Source organism: Ammospiza nelsoni, chromosome 22 (assembly GCF_027579445.1).
Source record: "Ammospiza nelsoni isolate bAmmNel1 chromosome 22, bAmmNel1.pri, whole genome shotgun sequence".
In the NCBI taxonomy this organism is placed as follows: domain Eukaryota; kingdom Metazoa; phylum Chordata; class Aves; order Passeriformes; family Passerellidae; genus Ammospiza; species Ammospiza nelsoni.
The window spans coordinates 8,748,497-8,766,444 of NC_080654.1; the positions used below are offsets into that span (position 1 = coordinate 8,748,497).

The following is a 17,948-nucleotide window of genomic DNA, read 5'->3' on the forward strand; positions in this document are numbered from 1 at the left end:
CGGCATTAAACTCTGCTATGAGGGATAAAGGTTTTGGCAAAGTCAATGTTAGTTTATGTTGAATTCTCACGTGGTCCTGCGGAGACAGTTGACTCAGAAGTCTGTACATCTAGGGCAGGTTTGATCTCCTCTTGTTTGTTTTCCGGAGCTCTCTTGACCCGTGAATAGTGGATCCACGTAGGTCGCTCCTTGATCCGAACCGCGGTGAAGGTAGTCAGCAGCACTTGGAAAGGTCCCTCCCACTTTTCTTGTAGGGGTTTTCCTAAAAGATTCTTAACATATACCCAATCACCGGGGTTAAACGGATGCAATTTGCAATCAGGTTGCTTAGGTTGGTGCTCTATCACCACAGTAGCATTCTTATCAAACTGTTTCCCCACCGTAATTACATAATCATAAATATACTGATTACCGATTTGGTCTATAACGTCCCCATTTACAACTTGCATAGCATAAGGTCTACCATACAAAATTTCAAATGGGCTTAACTTTTCTTTTGATCTTGGTTTGACTCTCAGCCTAAGCAAAGCAATAGGCAAAGCCTGATACCACTGCAAATTAGTCTCCTGGCATATTTTGGCAATTTGCTGTTTGATGAGATGATTCATCTTTTCCACTTGCCCACTGGCCTGTGGGCGATAAGGTGTGTGTAGTTGCCATTTGATTTGTAATGCTTTGCTTATTGCTCTCACCACTTTTGCACAGAAGTGTGTACCTCTATCCGAAGAAATGCTCTTTGGTACCCCAAACCGTGGAATAATTTCATTAAACAGTGCTTTGGTCACTTCTCTTTCCTTATTTGTCCTACAAGGGAATGCTTCAGGCCACCCAGAAAACGTATCAGTTAGTACCAACAAATACCGAAACCCCCCTTTTCTTGGGAGTTCAGAAAAATCAATTTGCCATACTTCACCTGGGAATTTACCTCGATTTATGGCTCCTTGATGTACTTTGGTTCCTGTGTTCGGGTTATTTTTCAGACACCGCTCGCACTGGGACGTAACGTGTTTTATAGTAGTAAATAATTTTGGTCCTGCTATTCTGGTCTGCAAATATTGGTAAAGCGAATCTAGGCCCCAATGGGCCTTCTCATGTTCTGTCTTCACAAACTGCCACATCACGTTTCCTGGTATCACTAACTGTCCTGTTTCTAATCGACCCCAACCATTTTCTAGTATTTTGCCCTTATTCCTTTGAATCCATCTATGATCTGATTCTTGGTAATCTGGCTGGATATTAATATCCAGCTCCCCTGGTATTAGGGCCGCTATTTCTGCTTCCCTATTTCTTGTGGCCGCCAATTTAGCTTCTGTATCTGCCTTCCTGTTCCCTATCTCTGGTATAGTGTTACCCTTCAGATGTCCTTTACAATGCATTATGGCCACTTGTGCTGGGAGTTGGACCGCCTCTAGCAATCGCAGAATCTCTTCTGCATGTTTGACTGTTTTTCCTTGTGTAGTCAATAGTCCTCTTGCTTTCCAGATGGCCCCATGAGCATGTACAACAGAGAAGGCATATTTAGAGTCTGTCCATATATTAATTTGCATGTTTTCTGCCAATTCCAGGGCTCGGGTCAGAGCTATCAGCTCTGCCTTTTGAGCTGAAGTCCCTGCAGGCAAGGGGTTTGACTCAATTACCCTTTCTGTAGTGGTGACTGCATAGCCAGCCATTCTTACTCCTTGCTTCACGAAGCTGCTGCCATCTGAGAACCAGTTGTCCGCACCTTCGAGCGGCTCTTCTTTGAGATCTGGGCGACTGGAATAGACGGCTTCAATTGTTTCCAGGCAGTCGTGTTCGATGGGTTCTGCTGGGGCTCTCCCTTCTAGAAATGAAGCTGGGTTCACAATGTTAGTTACCTGAATGGTTACGTCATCTGATTCAGCCAAGATGGCCTGGTATTTTAGGAATCTGGATGGGGACAACCAATGGTTGCCTTTCTGTTCCAGCACAGCCGACACAGTGTGAGATACTAACACAGTCATCTTTTGGCCCAGTGTGAGCTTTCTGGCCTCTTCTATGTTAATTATCACTGCAGCCACTGCCCTCAGACAGCCTGGCCATCCTTTACTTACTTCATCCAATCGCTTGGAGAAGTAGGCCACAGCTCTCTTGTGTGTTCCCAACTGCTGTGCCAGGACTCCTAGGGCCATCCCTTGTCGTTCATGGGAGAACAGCCAGAATGGTTTCGATACATCTGGGAGACCTAAAGCCGGTGCTCTCATTAGCTCCAGCTTCAACTTCTTGAAGGCCCCTTCTGCCTCGGGAGTCCAAACTAGAACATCCTTGGTTTCTTTCAACAAATCGTACAGTGGTTTAGCAAGTATCCCGTACTGGTAGATCCACAGCCGACACCAACCTGTCATCCCCAGAAAGGCGCGCAGGTCTCTCACCGTCTCTGGTTTGGGCATTTGACAGATGGCCTCTTTCCTAGCTGCTCCCAGGGATCGCTGTCCTCTGGAGACTTCGTATCCCAGGTACACTACTTCTTTTTGCACCAGCTGTGCTTTCTGTTGAGAGACTCGGCATCCACTTAAACCCAGGAAATTTAACAAGGAAATAGTCCATTCAATGCATTCTTCCTCTGTCACTGTTGCTATTAAGAGGTCATCTACGTATTGCAGAAGGGTGCCATCTCCTAGCGGCCTTTCCCACTGTTCTAATTCTTTGGCTAACTGATTCCCAAAAATCGTAGGGGAGTTCGCCCATCCTTGGGGCAATACCGTCCAGGTAAGTTGGGTCTTTCTTCCTTTATCTACAGATTCCCATTCAAAGGCAAAAATCTTTTGACTCTCGGGAGCTAAGGGAAGGCAGAAGAATGCATCTTTCAAGTCTAATACAGTGAACCAGGCCAAATTATCCTTGAGTCTAGTTAAAAGCGTGTATGGATTAGCAACTAAAGGATGTAATATCTTGGTTATTTCGTTTACTGCTCTCAAGTCCTGAACTAGTCTGTAAGCTCCATTAGGTTTCTTTACTGGCAAGATTGGTGTATTAAAATCCGATTCACATTCTACCAATAACCCCAGTTCCAAAAACCTTTTGATTATGGGCTCAATCCCCTTCCTGTCTTCTATTCTCAAAGGGTATTGTTTTCTTACCACCAGTCTTGCCCCATCTTTAAGTTCAACAACAATCGGTGCTGCTTGTTTTGATTTTCCAGGTATATCAGTAGCCCATACTAATGGGTATGCCTCGCTCAGGATTCGCTCAAAATTGTGATTCTCAGGTTTAGGTTTCACACAACTGATTGTTAGGCTTAGGGCTGTAATCAGTTGTTCTTCTTTTACTTGAAATTCAAATCTGTCCTTTTTGAACTTTATTATGGCTCCCAAGTTTTCTAGCAAGTCTCTCCCTAGTAGAGGTTTTGGCGAATTTGGCAAATACAGAAACTGGTGTATTCCCATTTGCTTCCCAATTTTGTATTTGATAGGTTTCAAAAAGTAAGCCTTTTCTGGTTGGCCTGTTGCTCCCACAACTTGTACAAATTCATCACTTTTAGGTACCAATTCTTGATTTAAAACCGAAAAGGTTGCTCCCGTATCAATCAAAAAGTCCAATTCCTTTTTACCTTCCCCTAGCTCCATTTTAACCAGTGGGTCTGCTAGGGTATGGCCCACCGGTCCCCCTCATTCACTTTCTTGCTGTGTGGTGGTAGTGGTGACCATTAACCTTCTCTTTAACTGGGGGCATTCCTGTTTCCAGTGTCCCGTCTGTAGGCAGTATGCACATTGATCTGGTCCTACTCTAGCTGGGTGGGGTTGGAACCTTCCTCCCCCTCTCACCGGGTAGCCTCTACCCCTACCCCTGGTTCCAGGTTCCGAGCAACCTGTCTTCTGAGCTGCCACTGCCACAGCCACTACTCGAGCTATCCTCCTGTCCTCCCTTTTCTTCTCCTCAACTTCTCTATTATTATATACCTTCCATGCCTCATTCAGCAAGGCCTCCAGGTTTTTATTTTCTGGATGTTCAAGCTTTTGCAATTTCTTTCTGATGTCTGGGTTACTCTGTCCCATCATTAACCCTAACAGGTGTTGTTTTCCTTCTTCCGTTGCCGGGTCCAGGGGTGTGTATTGTCTCATGGCTGCCCTAAGTCTATCCAAAAACTCTGACGGGGTCTCATCCTTTCCCTGCCTAATGTCATATAACATCGACCAATTGATAGCCTTAGGGATCGCATTACGCAAGCCCATCGCTATCAGCTTTCTGTACTGCACCAATCGTCGATAGTGCTCTTCGTTGCCCGGATCCCATTCTGGTTTACTACTGGGGAAATTATCTTCTAGTCTCCCTGATAATACTTGAGCATGTCGTTTTCCTGTTTCCAATACGAGTTCCCTTTCTGTATCTGTCAATTCTGACAACATCACCTCTATATCTTCCCAATCAATATCTAAATTCCTTGCCATTAATTCAAACCTCTTCGCTACTCCCTCTGGATTCCTCCTGAAGTTCCTTGCCTCATCCCTCCAATTGTTCAGATCACTTGTGGAGAACGGTACCTTTACCCTGGTCCTTTCTCCTACCATTGGCATAAGTTGTCGGAGAGGAGCTATTGTATGGTTCCGTTCCTCTTCTTGCTTTGCTTCCCTCCGTGCCACAGATCTGGTATAATACGAATGACTAGTCCCTTCCCCAGGATCTCCCTGTGCCTCAATGTCTTCCCTATTCTTTCTTTTCTCTTTTCTCTTTCCCTTTCCCTGTTCTTCATCTTCACCTTCTATTTCTGTTAACTCTTTTCCTACTACCCCCCTGGCATGGTTTACACAGTCCAGCCGCGCCTCGCTCTGCATCTGTCGCCTTTCTTCCCGCATCTGCCGGCGCCTATCCTGTTCCGGGCTACTGTCCTCATCTTCTGTTCCCCTTCCATCTCTCTTATCCTCTATCTGAATTATTATATTCAGCTTCTGTGAGTTGTTCTCTACCTCCCTTTCGCATGTCTCAGTGTCATTCTTCTCACTATACCTTAGCTTAGAGACGTTGCCTCCCAGTGAGTTATCCCCAGTCCTCGGTGTGCTAGTTTCTATTCTACAGGTACCTGATTTCCCAAAACCTCCACTTTTGGGTGTACTACCATCCCCATATGGACTTAGTTCGGGGAGTCTGCGTGTCTCCCCTCGACTCTCTGTTCCATGTGGGCTGCCTTCTTCCCTCTCAACTTCTAATCTGGGTGGGCTGTCAACATCCTTGTAGCTTCCCGACCCCTGTGGACTATCTGGTCCCTGCGGGCTGCTTTCCTTCTTGTCCATCCCCGATTTTAATGGACTATCCTCCTCCCAAGTGTTATCTAGTTTCTGAGGACTGTGCCCAAACTTAGATTTCCACCATCGTTCCAGCTCCTTTAAGGGGCTAGGATCCCCTTGTTCCTCCCTTGGCCTGGGAAGAGGCCCTTCCCGTCCTGGGGCGAATGGATGGTATTCCCACAGGCTTATTTCGCTCTCCTTTCCACTATCCCTTCTTGTCAATTTAAGACATTGCTGCCCAATGCTACATGCATCACAGCACCGTTCTTTAGGCTTTGAACCTTTCTTATCTTTTTCCAGGGCTAGCACTAGGGGGTCCTGAGGTGCTACATTTACCCCGCACTCTTTCTGCCACTCCGGTTTATTTCTTAGGGTAAAGAACATGTCAGCATACATCACTTCGTCCCATTTGTTAAGTCGGCGAAGGAAAAGCATCAATTGCAAAATAGTATTATAATTAGTTGTTCCCTCCGGCGGCCATTTCTCATTGTCATCTAACTTGTACAACGGCCACCACTGCGTACAATATTTAAGGAGTGTCTTTTTACTTATGTTTCCCCCCGGGATCCCTCCCAAGTCCTTCCAGTGTCTTAGGATACATCCTAAGGGGGTTTTCATATTTACGTCCTTACTCTGTTGACTTCCCATAGTTATTCCCTGTGTTGGTTTAACACTTCACACACAATTTTCAGTCGCTTTTGTCCTGGCTTCTCGCGTCGCAGCGATGCTGCGTCTCATTCACTCTCAACCATACACTCACACCTTTATAAAGGAATTCCTACCTTATGGTCTATATCAGAACAGACTGTTACCGGGTTTGGTCACGCGAGGTCACCTACAGACCGTGAGACACCAGTTTGCCAGATTCGTGCAATCGCAACCGTAGACAGTGTAACAATTGCAGGAGGTCACAATTTTCTTCCGGATATCTATCAACTTATTCTCTTCTAAAAATTATAGAGAGAGCAGCAAGATATTTTCTGTAAGATTTTGCAACAAACACATAAAACAGACACAAAAGATCACCGGCTGACAGACCTCTTCAGATAGCAGTTTCAGTTCTTAACCCTTAATTCACAGTATTACAACATCAAACACAATGTTAAAACAGTTTCCCATACAGACCAAAAAATACCAAGATAAACAAACACTTCTTTCAGCAGGACTTTTGTCCTTTTCTTTACAAAAACAATGCCGGGAATCTCCTGGCAAACCAATGCTAGCAACAACCCTGGCAAACCAATGCTAGCAACCCAACGCTAGCAACCCAATGGGATTCGTTACCGGGGCGTCCCCCAGCTTTCCCTTCGGGCGGTCACGTCTGACCCCCGTTTCCCTACCAATAAAACCAATAAACAATTAAAATACCTCTTAATTGAAGCAGGAGATGCAGGGAACCCTCCGTCCACCAAGGCGCCAGTCCAGGGGGGGTCTCTTCTGACAAAAAAATTCATCAGGGGCGCCCAGAGAATCCCGACCCCGGACCCGGCCCGGGAGGACCTCAGGGCCCGGATCTCCTGTCTGGTCCCACCTGGGTCGCCAGAAAATGATGCCGAATTTTGCCCCAAAAGGCGAGAATAACTGCTTAAGAGACTCAGCCTAAGTCAGATAAGCAGGAGGTATTTTATTACGACGCGTCGGAGAAATCACGAAATGGATTTCTGAGTTCACATAGCAAAAGCAAGCCTTATATACAATTTTGGGTATAAGATTACATCAGATCAGATACATAATCATGCATATTCATATGGGGCGTGGTGTAGGCGGAGCGTGGGCGGAGCGTAGGTGGAGACATCTCTTTTGGGGAATTTTCAGGTGGTCGTTCCTGTTGCCTTCATCATAGATGGGGTCTTTCCGATGAGTCTTCCTCTTTAAACTTTTGAACCTCTTCCCTAATTTGGTTAATTCCCGGTGTACTTGGCTTGGTCTCTATAGCTTGGCAGAGTTCTTAAGGTCAGTTTGACATTGTTGGCTCTGAACATGCTTAGCCCATCAGTTCCCCCTATCCCTATCTCCTTCCTGTCCTTGTGTTTCATGCTTTAGCTGATTAATTGCTCTATGTGTTTCCTAATATTATGTCTTCTTCAAATGCCTCACATTCTATGTTTTAACTCATTATTTCTTGGAGGCTATCTGCTTTGGGGCTTCAAGGGAGTCACATTTCACCACTTTCTAATTGATACTCAGCCTACCATTGGGTAAGAGTATTTCATCAGGTGACCTTACACGAAAAATTACCCTCTGGGATTCCCCCCAAAGCTTTCTCATCTGCTAAATTACATTCTAGTGGACTCTTTTTAATACCATCATTACTTCTTGTGTTATTCATTCTTCATGCTATCTAAATTTCCAGTCTTAGCAGGATGTATTAGTACTTCTCGTTTCCTTCTCTTTATCCTCTGTATACTACACTTAACATGCACGGGCTGTCTCTGAGTCACCCAGCACCAATATTCTTTTTTATAGTCCTAACAAGCAGTGAAAACAAAAGGATTCCCCGTTCCACACAATCTACAAGGAATTGGGGTACGATCGGACATACAACGAGTTTCTGAAAACACTGCCTAAAGTCCTACTCAGGAGTATATACTCATGTAAACCTAGAGGTCAAAACCCTTGACTTTTGATGTAGTGTCTAAAAGCTTGGGTGACTGCTCAATGTTCTTCGATCACTTCTCAAACTCAGACGGGCTTGGGGCTGTGCCCATTTCCCTGGGGTGTTCCGGTTTGTGTTTATTTATCAGTTATCGTAGAATGGTTTGTTTACATGTACCCCGTCTTTTCCCCAAGTTGGTTTACCCGTAGGTTTTGCCTTCCCTCAAAGCTGTCCCTCATGCCATTTCCCTTTGTTCCAGCTCCTTCCCTGCCTCTCAAGATAATCCAGCTCTTTATTCCTGAACCTTCCCTGTCACTTTTGCCTTGCACCAACCCCTGACTGCACCACCCCTTTGGAACTCCCCTATTGCTGGAAGCCCCACTGGCTCATGTGACCTACCCTCTCCTCTCATCTGTCCTAATTAGTCCCCAGCAACTGATGGAATGCCCTCGCTCCTCCCCTGCAGATTCCTTATTGCTCAGTCGTTTGTATCCACCCCCTGAGTTGTATGTACCCCGATAAAATCCCCTGCACAGAAGTGCTGGCGACTCTTTCAGGCTGAATCCATCCCTTGGGATAAACCTTTGCCTTTGGAACCTAACAACAGAGGAGCCTCCTCCTTCTCTTTGGCCTGCTCCGTGCTGCAGTGAGTAGATCCTGAACCACTGAGCAGTGGCTCACCAGGGTTAGCCGCGGGCAGAACCCACGCCTTGGCCATTCCCCACTCCCGCCACAGCGCCGCAGTTTTCCCAAGAGCCAGCCCGGGCTCCGCTGGGCTGCGTCCATGGGGAACCCGTCCCAGTGCCTGACCGCGCTCTGGGTGAAAAACCTTTTCCTGATACGGAAATGAAACCTGCCCCGTCCCAGCTCCCTGCCCTTTCCTCCAGTCCTGTCACTGGTCCCAACAGTGACGAGAGCTGCAGCAGCCCCTCTGATTCCCCTCAGGAGGATGTTGAAGACCACAACGACGCCCTTTACTCTCCTCCAGGCTGAACAAAGTGGCCTCAGCTGCATCTTGGGCTTCCCCTCCAGGCCACAGTCCATCCTTGCAGTCTTCTTTTGCATTCTGGCTAATGGTTTCATAACTTTTGATACTGTGCTGCCCAAAACTGCGCCCGTCGGCTTTCAGCACGTCTCTTGGCTGCTGCTACAGGGTGTGGGCACCATCATCAGAGACACAGAAGAGCTTCTCCTCCCAGAGTTATCCTTATCCTCTGCACTTCCACGTGTCTGCCTTGATGTTCACTGGGGAATTTCCCACTTTGTGGCCGCTCAATGCTGTGCTCAGCAAGGACACAGTTTGGTTGGGACGTGAGCTGCCAGAGCAAGACATGCAGCAACGGAAGCTGAGAATAGCAGAGACTGGGCAGATTCTGGTTTTTTCCAGAATGTGGGAAAGAGAGTGAGAAAAGCACAAGGAAATTTACGAGTGTTAACTTTGCAATCTAATTGTCCTGGGAAACTCAGCAATGGATGGTGCTCTGGTGCTACTGCCAATGCCTTCCATGAGAAAAATTCATTTCAGGATGGAGCAACATCATCTGACAGAGACCAAGTGTGCCAGCAGTTGCTCCAGGTGCTCCTGCCATCAGCCCCTGCAGGTAGGAGCACAGCCCCCCATGCACGAGGCCTTTGGCTCCTTCTGGCACAGAAGCCCCTCAGGGGCACAGGTCTCTGGGGCAGGAGACAGGCACCAGCGCTGCCAGGGCTCGGGGAGTGGCAGGTCTGCTTGGCTGGGGACTCTGCCACACCTGCTGATGTCAGCGCTCCCCGGGCCCCAGGCCTGAGAGCAGCGATGGTGCCCGGGCCCACACGTTCCTTGTGCGTGTCACACCAGCGGGTTTAGGACGGCCACCAGCCGGGACGTGTCCCGAGGAGGCCGTGCCAGCTTCCCTGTAAGGCCCCATGCCCTTCCCAGAACGGCTGCGACGGCAGCCCTGGGGGCTCCTTCTGCTGCCCTGAGCCCACAGAGCAGGGCATCGTTCGCTGATGCTCTGAGCCCTTCCTAAAGATCCGGTCGGCCTGCCTTAGACTCCTGGGGCCAGCCATTCCTTCCAACCTGGGCCACTTTGGGTGGGCTGGGCCTGGCCCCATGGCAGGCGGCAGTGTGTGCAAGGGCCCTTGGTGACACGGCGCCGCACAGTCATTGTGACATGGAACTGGGTGTCCAAGGGCCCTCTGTGACACCTGGTGACATAGGAGCTGGCGCTGACAAGAGCACGCCACAGTGCTCAGAGCACGCGACGCGACAGGACGGGACAGAGCGGTGCCGTGAGGAGCCCCCGCACAGCACGCTCGTTCGCGTCCCACCTGGAGCTTTTCTGAAGCCTTGTGTCTGCAGCTGAGCTCGAGGCCAGACCACAAGGCCTTGCTGACCCGTGGTCTCCCTGAGGCTTCTCTTCTGCAAGTGCCCTTGAGGTCAGACCACAAGTCCTTGGCAGGAGTCTCCTGTCTTTGTGGCAGGAGCCCTTGAGACCGAGTGCAGGACTTGCTGTCCTGTAGGCTTCCTGAGGCTTCTTACTTGAAGGTGCCTTCCAGGCACCATTGCACGACTTGGTGACTTGGAGCTTTTGCAGGGCATCTCTCCTGCAAATAGCCACCAATCCAGTCAGAGACATGGAGCAGAGACCCCCGAGAGTGCCCGAGCTGGCCTGGGTCGAGGAGGAGGAAGAAGGCCCTGGAGCTGCCCCGGCACAGCAGACTGAAGAGGTGGTGCCCTTCCAGCCACCGCAGGAGGGTGAGTGGCGGAGCTGGGCCACAGGACTGGTGCCTGCTGCCAGCTTGGCCCCACACCGTGCCATGCTGTGCTGTGCCATGCTATGCCCTGGGGACATGCCTATGGACAGGACGGAAGAGGGGCCGGGCAGACACCCCGCAGTGGCCGTGCTCCATCCCCTGGGGCATCCCGGGCCTCTCCCTGCCTGGGGAGCGCAGGGCTGGCCCGTGTTCTCCGGCCTCTCCCGCAGCCCCTCATCTCTGGCTGCGCTCGCTCTTTGCCAGATGCAGCCCTGGAGCGCAAACAAGAGCAGGAGTCCAGCCGTGGCCGCTTCCGCAGAACAGCGCAGGTACCTGCAGCCACCCCCACCTGGGCTGGGCCTGCTGTCCCTGCTCAGCCCAGCACCGTGTGTGCAGCGCTCCATGCAACATCCCCGGCTTCTTGCCCTTCTCCTACAGTTCGTTTGCAACTTCCTCAAGAGAGTTAAAGAGGAGGAAGAGACCATCGCCACGGGCGTAGGCCTCAGACCATACTCGCCCATCTTCCTAAGCAAGACCAGTGCTGCCCTGCTGTCTCTGCTTGTCGAGGAAGACTTTTACACTCCAAAGCAAGTAAGTAGCCTGTGGCCAGGCTTTGGTCCTCCCAGCAATTGCTTGGCCTCCCCAGCCATGCATGCTGCTTGCTGTGAGCCTTTCAGGCCACATGGCAGTGGGCTGGGAAGGGAAGCACTCCTCTGGGGAAGCTGGGAACATTGCTCCCTCTGGCAGCTTTCCAAGTCTCCCCGTGCCTTCTCCAGGTGCCTGCCATGGTGAGCTACATCCACCAGTGGCTCATGGCCAATGATTCTGCTGAGCACAGGCTGGACAAGACCCTGCTGGATCTCACCGAAGCACAGCCAAATGACGCAGTCATCACGCTCCTGCGTGTGGCCCCGTCCTGTGACAGGTATGGGGCCCACCTGCCCACAGGGCTCAGGCCTCCCCAGCCCATCACCCTGTACGGCCTGCCCCAGGTGTCTGAGCAACAGAGAATTCCAGAGCCCTCTGGCTGCTCCCTTTCCCAGCCCTGCCATGTCAGCCCCTCAGCCAGCTGCCATGCTCCCTTGCCGCCTCTCAGGGCTCTGTCCCCACAGGGCTGGGCTGTCTGGCTGCTGCTGCCAGGGGGGCAGTGGGCACAGGCAGAAATGGCAGCCAGGTCAGCTGCCCCCGCTGCTGTGTCTGAGACCCCCCCTGAGACACAGCTCTAACCCCGCAGAGCTGCCATGGCCATGTGGAAGACCATCATGGGCTCAGCCAGGACTGTGGAGCTGGCGCAGCTGATCCTCCTGGATGTGCTGGGGAGCTGGCCAGAGTACAGCACCTGCACCTCCGATGGGGATGAAACGGGTGTCTTTGCCCTGGCTGTGAGTTCCTGCAACTGGCCTTTGCAGGCCCCAAGGCTGCCTCTCCAGCAGCTCTCCATCCTCCTTCCCTCGCTGCATCTCCCTGCCTCAGGCACTGGCCTGAAACCTGGCCCAGGGGCAGCTTCAGGCCCACCAGGCCCCGTGCTCCCCCTGCCAAGGTCTCTCCTGGCCTCTCCCTGCCACGCTCGGGCCCAGCCACACGCACACCTCGGCACTGAGCGCTGTCTCGGGGGGCTTTGTCCTTTGCAGGCAACTGTGGTGATGTGGAAGATCCTCCAGGTGCCCTGTCTCCCACGGATCTTGAAGGTGTATTTCCCCCGCCTATTTGTGCATCTGCTATTCCAAGTGTTCTTCAGCACTCTGGATATGCCAGAGGCGGTGGACACCTTCTGGAAGGGATGCCAGGAAGAGCACGGCCTTGCCACCAGCCCCAACAGGTGCCCCATGCCACTCCTCCAGTCCCTGCCACGTGGCCTGCCAAGGAGCCAGTGCTGCCGCTGTGACCTGGGCTTTGCTCTGCACACAGGTTTGCAGTGCGCACCCTCAAGTCCCTGCTCTGCCTTCTCCGCCGCGAGGATGTGGTGGTGGCAATGGAGCGCAGGTGTGCCTGGGACACGCTGCTCTCTCTTGACACTCACCACTTTGCCGTGGCTCTGCTTGCCAGGTGAGACCCCCTTCTCCCCACTGCCTCTGACATTGCTGCTCTGTGCCCAGGTGCCTCACAAAGTGTCCGTGGTGGCCATGGGCCAGAGGGCCTTGTCACTAAAGGAACGGCCAAGCAGACTGGAAAAGGCTGGCAGAGGACGGTGCCCATGAGCAACCAACTGCCAAATGGCCCACGTCCCCTTGCTGGAAGGGTGCTGGGGAAAGATGAGAACTGGATGAGTCACGCCTGGGAGAGGTTTGCCTCACTGGCTCGGGGTCTTGTTTCCTTTTTCCCCTCTTCAGAGAAATTCGCCGCTTAGCCATCCACTTTTGTTCTGCGATTGCATTCTACCTGCTCGCCCTGCTCGGCAAAGAGATGCCATACTGGGATTTCCCTGCCCTGGCATTCCTTGTGGAGGTGAGCCTCAAGGCCAGCGCTGCCCGGCTGAGCCGCCTCCCAGCCCTCTGGCCTCTCGCAGCCACAGCTGCCAGGACAGTGCCCGTGCCCTGTGCTGCTGCCTGGGCCCGGCCCTGTGCGCTTCTGGGCTCCTGCCGGCCGGCTCCCCTGTCACTGCCCTGTGCCTTTCAGGTCCTCGAGTGCCTGGACTTGAGCGAATGCAGTGACAGCGTTCTGGAGATCCTGGCACAGAACCTGCAGAGCGAGCACATGGCTAGGCGTTACTTGGCACTCCGAGGCCTCGTAGTGCTGGGCAAGAATCCCTTGATGGTGAGAAGGGACAGTGGCTGAAGCCGTGCAGGCAGCGTGGGGCTGGGCAACACTGTCGCTTGGCCTTGCATGGGCTTCGGCCACTAGGGCAGCTGCTCCCAGCTCTCCTGCCTCCCGCTCCAGCTGCCCCAGAGCTTCGGGACAGGCCTTTGGCCTCTGGGCCCTGCGGCCTTTCACAGGGCGGCCTTTCACAAAGTGGTGTTCCACACAGGCCGAAAAAATGCAGAGCCTGACTGAAAGTCTTGTGGAGCTCCTGGAGGAAAATGACAGCGACATGATCAGGATGAGCATTCTTCTCCTGAGATATTTGCTCCTGGATAATGGTGCCCCAATAGCCACCCCCATTGCCCTGCAGCTGGCTGAGGCGCTCCTGCCACTCTTTGACAGCGTAAGGCCCTGTGCCCACAGCCACGGCCACTGGCTGCTGCCCGGACACTTGGTGCCCTGTGCAGATGCACGCCTGTGCCCTGGAGGGCCTGAAGCAGCTGATGCTCAGGTCTTTTGCCCTTTCCTTTCATCCAGGATGATATCCAGGTGCAGCTGAGCTCCATGGCTGTCTTTCAAGAGATGCTGGACTTATTAACAGAAGAGGGAAGAAAGGCCCTCAAGTCCCACGTGTGCCAGAGCCTGCTCCCTCTCTACTTCCACTGCCATGATGAGAATCAGATTGTTGCTGAGGTGAGCACTTGTGGCCAGCTGCCGTCCCCCTGGCAGGGGCTTGGGCTGCCTCCTGCCCTGGCACCTTGCAGGCTGCAGCCTCCTCCAGCCTGTGCTACTGGGATGGTCCTGTGCCCTGGACTGTGGGGCCATCTGTGCCTCTCTGTTGCTCTCCAGGCCTCCCGGGAAACGCTGCATTCCTCAGCCAGATTCCTGAAGAGGAGGGATATTGAACAAATGCTACACGTGGATCAGAGCTTTGGCGAGTGCCTGGTAAGAGCAGCCGAGAAGCCCCAGCCTCAGCATGGCGAAGGACGCTGAGGGCGGTGCTCAGCGTGGGGGACGGGCAGCTGTGCCCGCTGCTGCACCCAGAGGTCGCGCGGGCTCTTCTCCAGGCTCCCGCAGGCCCGAGTCGGGTGCCCTGGGAGTCCGGGCCCGGCGGGGCTGCGGGGCGGCACTGCGGCTCCCCGGGCAGCAGCCGGCCCTCTGCCCCCTGCCCTCGGGAGCCCTTGGCCGGCGGCTGCTGGCCGCGCCTCAGGGCTGTGCGGGCAGGGGAGCCGGCGCTGGGCGCAGACAGCGCCCCGCCCAGGGGCTGAGCCCGCGCCAACCCTTCCCTCCTGCTGCTCTCTGCAGCTGGCAGAGGACAGGAGGCGAGCGGCCGAGCAGCTGCGCCAGGCCCTGCGCTACCTGCAGAGCCCACAGGAGCCCCTGCGAGAGGCGGCCGTCAGGTTCATGGGTGAGTCCCGTGCCGGGCTCCCTCCCCGGCCCGCCGCAGCTCGGCCCCGGCCCCGCCTGCTGCCCCCGGCAGCTCCAGCCGGGCCCGGCGCCGTGGAGCCCTGCCTGGCCTGGGCATTGCTGCTGCCGCCCTCTGGCAGCCGTGCCCTGGGGCGGCAGCGTGCGGCAAGGGCCCGGGCTGAGCCCTGCCGGGCCAGCAGCCCGTGTGGCCACAGCGCCGGCAGCGCCGCTGGCAGGGAGCTGTGCCGCTGGGGCCGTGACAGGCTCTGTGTTCACAGGCATGGCCGGGCGGCACCTGAGGGGGCAGCAGCAAGAGCTGCAGCTGATCTGCACTGGTGAGTGTGTGAGGGCAGCCGGCTGACCGCGGGGGCTGGAGGGGGCAGCTGCAAGCCCTGCCCCGGCTGCGGAGGGCTCTGCTCCCGTGGACAGAGCACACAGAGATTTCAGGGCTACGTGTGGCATTCGTGGCCAGCACCTTCGGGCTGATCCCCTTGCTCCCTTCTCCCTGCGGGCCTTGGCAAGAGCCGGCCGGGATAGCGCCGGCAGGGGCTCTCCTCGGCTCCCTGCACATGCGGGATCCGACCTTGCCTCTTTTCCGCTCTCTTGCAGCCCTTGAAGAAATGGCATGTGACAGCAGTCCTGCAATCAGAGATGCTGCAGTTGAATTTTCTTTAGTTCTCCGGGCCCTACAGAGAGCTCCCTACTCCCCATGGCATAAGCTGCGAGATCGATTCCGCAGTGCATGGAGGAAACGGCCTCGTCTGTGCAGCACTGCCGTGCTGTTCTGCTGGAGCTCCGCAGAGAGATGATCTGAAAGACTCTGTCTGCTGGGGCCATTTAAGCCAGCAGGGATTTGTGTTTTTTCTTCAAGATTTTTCTGTTTGTATTTTCGTTTTTTGTTGAGTATAGAATATCATAGAATAGAATATCTTCCAATACACAGAGTGCCAGGATCTTTCTTTTCCTGCACAGGGTCTGTAGGGCATATGGGGAGAGGGGGAAATAGGTGCTTGTGCTCAGCCAGCTGTCCGGGCGTGCAGTGTGGCAGGGAAAATGGCCAGAAGCCCCTTGGCCTTTGGTGGTTCTGCTGAAGCCTTTGTGCTGCCGACAGAGCGGCTGGGCAGGGGCCGGAGCTGCGGGGATCCCTGCCAGAGCGGTGCCTGGCAATGGCCACAAGCCCTGTGCCGGGGAGGAAGGGCCATCCGTGTCCTCCTGCCCATGCGCTGCTGGCTGCCTTGCTGAGGGCTCTCAGGTGCCTCTGGATGGGGCTCCTCTGGAGCTGCTGTGGGGCTGCGGCGCTGTTGCCGGCAAGCTTGGCCAGGCTGGGGGAGACCCTGAGGGGCTGGGGCGCTGCTAAGCCCTGAACAATTGGCTGGCAGAGGCCATAGGCAGCCCCCTGGCAGCCGCCTCGATCCTGACAGCCGGCTGCTCTGGCGCTCCCAGGTTTGTGGCCGGTTGGAGGGACGCACTGGGATCAGGCGTGGAACCCTGGTCCTGGCCTTTCAGGGCTGTGAGGCCAGCTGTTGTGGGGCTGGGCATGTGCCCTCCCTGGGCTCCAGACTGGAGGCCCCGTGCCCCTCAGCCTTAGGCATTGAGCTCCACTGTCTGATATCCAAGTCTTGTTCCTATTGCTGTGGGGGAGGCCGAGCTCTGTGGCTTTAGGCCCCATTGAGCCAGAAGAGCAGCAGCTTTGAGCCCACAGGGGCCACAGAAAGGCCCTCTTGGACCACGGGCATTCCTGTCCTTCCCAAGGCAGGGACACATGAGAGTGCAGCGGGCACCTTCAGGGTGCCACGCTGGCTTTGCACTGGGCCACCTCCCTGTGCTGTGCTCGGCTGGCTCTTTGCTTTGCTGCTCTCGGCCTTGTGTCGTCGTACTTCTCTGGCTGCCTGCAGCCAGGGGCAGCCCTATCAGGAGGGTGAAAGGCCCCGTCTCCAACATGTCAAGGGGGAAACGGAGCTCTCCCAGCTCTCAGCCCACGCTGTAAGCAGAGCGGAGCCTTTTCCAAGCCCCGGTGGCTTTCTGCCGGCTTCTGGCCCCTGGCCACCATGACCCACTGCACTCGCTCTGAGTCACCTACAGCATGCCTGGTGCCTCTTGATTTGCTGACCCTGGCATGTGAGGCTCACTGAGGGAAAGGTGGCTGTCCCAATGCTGAGGGCACACGTGGCTCACTGAGCAGACTTGAGGCTTCCCCAGCAGCTTGCAGGTGCCTTATGTGTCATGTTACAGTGCTTGTGCTCCTGCCTCTTCCTGTCCCTCTTCTCACCCTCAGCCAACCTGCACCCTCTGACCTACCTTCAGTAAACCCTGTTGCATCAGACACGGTGTCAAGAGCCCTCCTTCTGCTGCCGGTCGAGCGCACATTACACCCTCCGGGCCTGGGAGCAAGGTGGGCTGGGAGAGCTGGTCTCTCAGACCAAGAGGGAGCGGCTCTCCACAGCACCTGCCCATGGACCTTCCCCGCACCAAATAAAATCATCTCCAAGCTTAGCTAGTAAGCTAGTAAGGTATAAACCATTAATTGCCTGGAAATCTGGCACTAGTCTCTAAGTGCCATTAGGTTTCTTTATTGCTAATCTAGCAGTATTCAATTCTGACTTTTATTCTTTTAATAATCCTGATGTCAGGAATTTATTGATTGTTGGTTCTATTTCTTTCCTAGCTTCTAATCTTCAAGGGTATTGCTTTCTGACTACTGGCTCAACTCTTGTGTGTAGCTCAATTTTCACAGGGTCTGCTCGTTTTGATTTTCCTGGGCTATCAGTATCCCATACTCTGGGGTATACCTGATTCAATACTTGCTCTAAATAGTTCTTCTTGTTTGTTGGTCTTGTGTCAATTGTCAGTCCTACTGCTAAAACTTCTCATTTGTTTTCAGGTACCTTCCATGTTAGTTTTCTTTCTCTAAACGGAACTCTTGCTTCTAAATTTTCAAGCAAAAAATCCATGCCTAGGACAGATTTGAGTGAGTTTGGTAAATAAAGAAACTGATGTATTCCCATTTTCTTCTTGATTTTACATTGAAGTGGTTGCAGGAAGAATGCCTTTTCTGGCTCCTATTGCTGGCAGATAGTTTTCACTTTTGGGTATCAGTGCTTGATTCACGTGTGAAAATGTGTCTCCACATTTAGTTAAAAATTCAACTTCTTTATTATTCTTTAGCTGTATTTTAACCGGTAACCTGCTAGGGCAAGAACTGCCAGTCTCGGTCATTCCTGGTATCTGGT

The 17,948-nt window shown here is 53.4% G+C and overlaps 1 protein-coding gene and 1 long non-coding RNA gene across 2 annotated transcripts in view; one reads left to right on the plus strand and one right to left on the minus strand.

Annotated features, from left to right (window-relative positions):
• The window catches only part of LOC132082860 (uncharacterized), a 28,437-nt gene extending 21,257 nt beyond the window's left edge, over positions 1-7,180 (minus strand). Inside the window, exons 1-3 of the mRNA XM_059487274.1 lie at positions 6,023-7,180; positions 926-2,797; positions 71-262 (exon numbers count right to left, since the gene is read on the minus strand). Of these exons, the coding sequence (XP_059343257.1) occupies positions 71-262; positions 926-2,408 (1,675 nt within the window). The 5' untranslated portion in view covers positions 2,409-2,797; positions 6,023-7,180. The remainder of the gene's footprint in view (positions 1-70; positions 263-925; positions 2,798-6,022) is intronic.
• A 7,452-nt stretch (positions 7,181-14,632) lies between these two features.
• Positions 14,633-15,438, plus strand: LOC132082880 (uncharacterized). Its single transcript, XR_009419888.1, has 3 exons — positions 14,633-14,719; positions 14,997-15,053; positions 15,328-15,438. It is a non-coding gene; the product is annotated as an uncharacterized LOC132082880 (long non-coding RNA).
• The last annotated feature ends 2,510 nt before the right edge of the window (positions 15,439-17,948 follow it).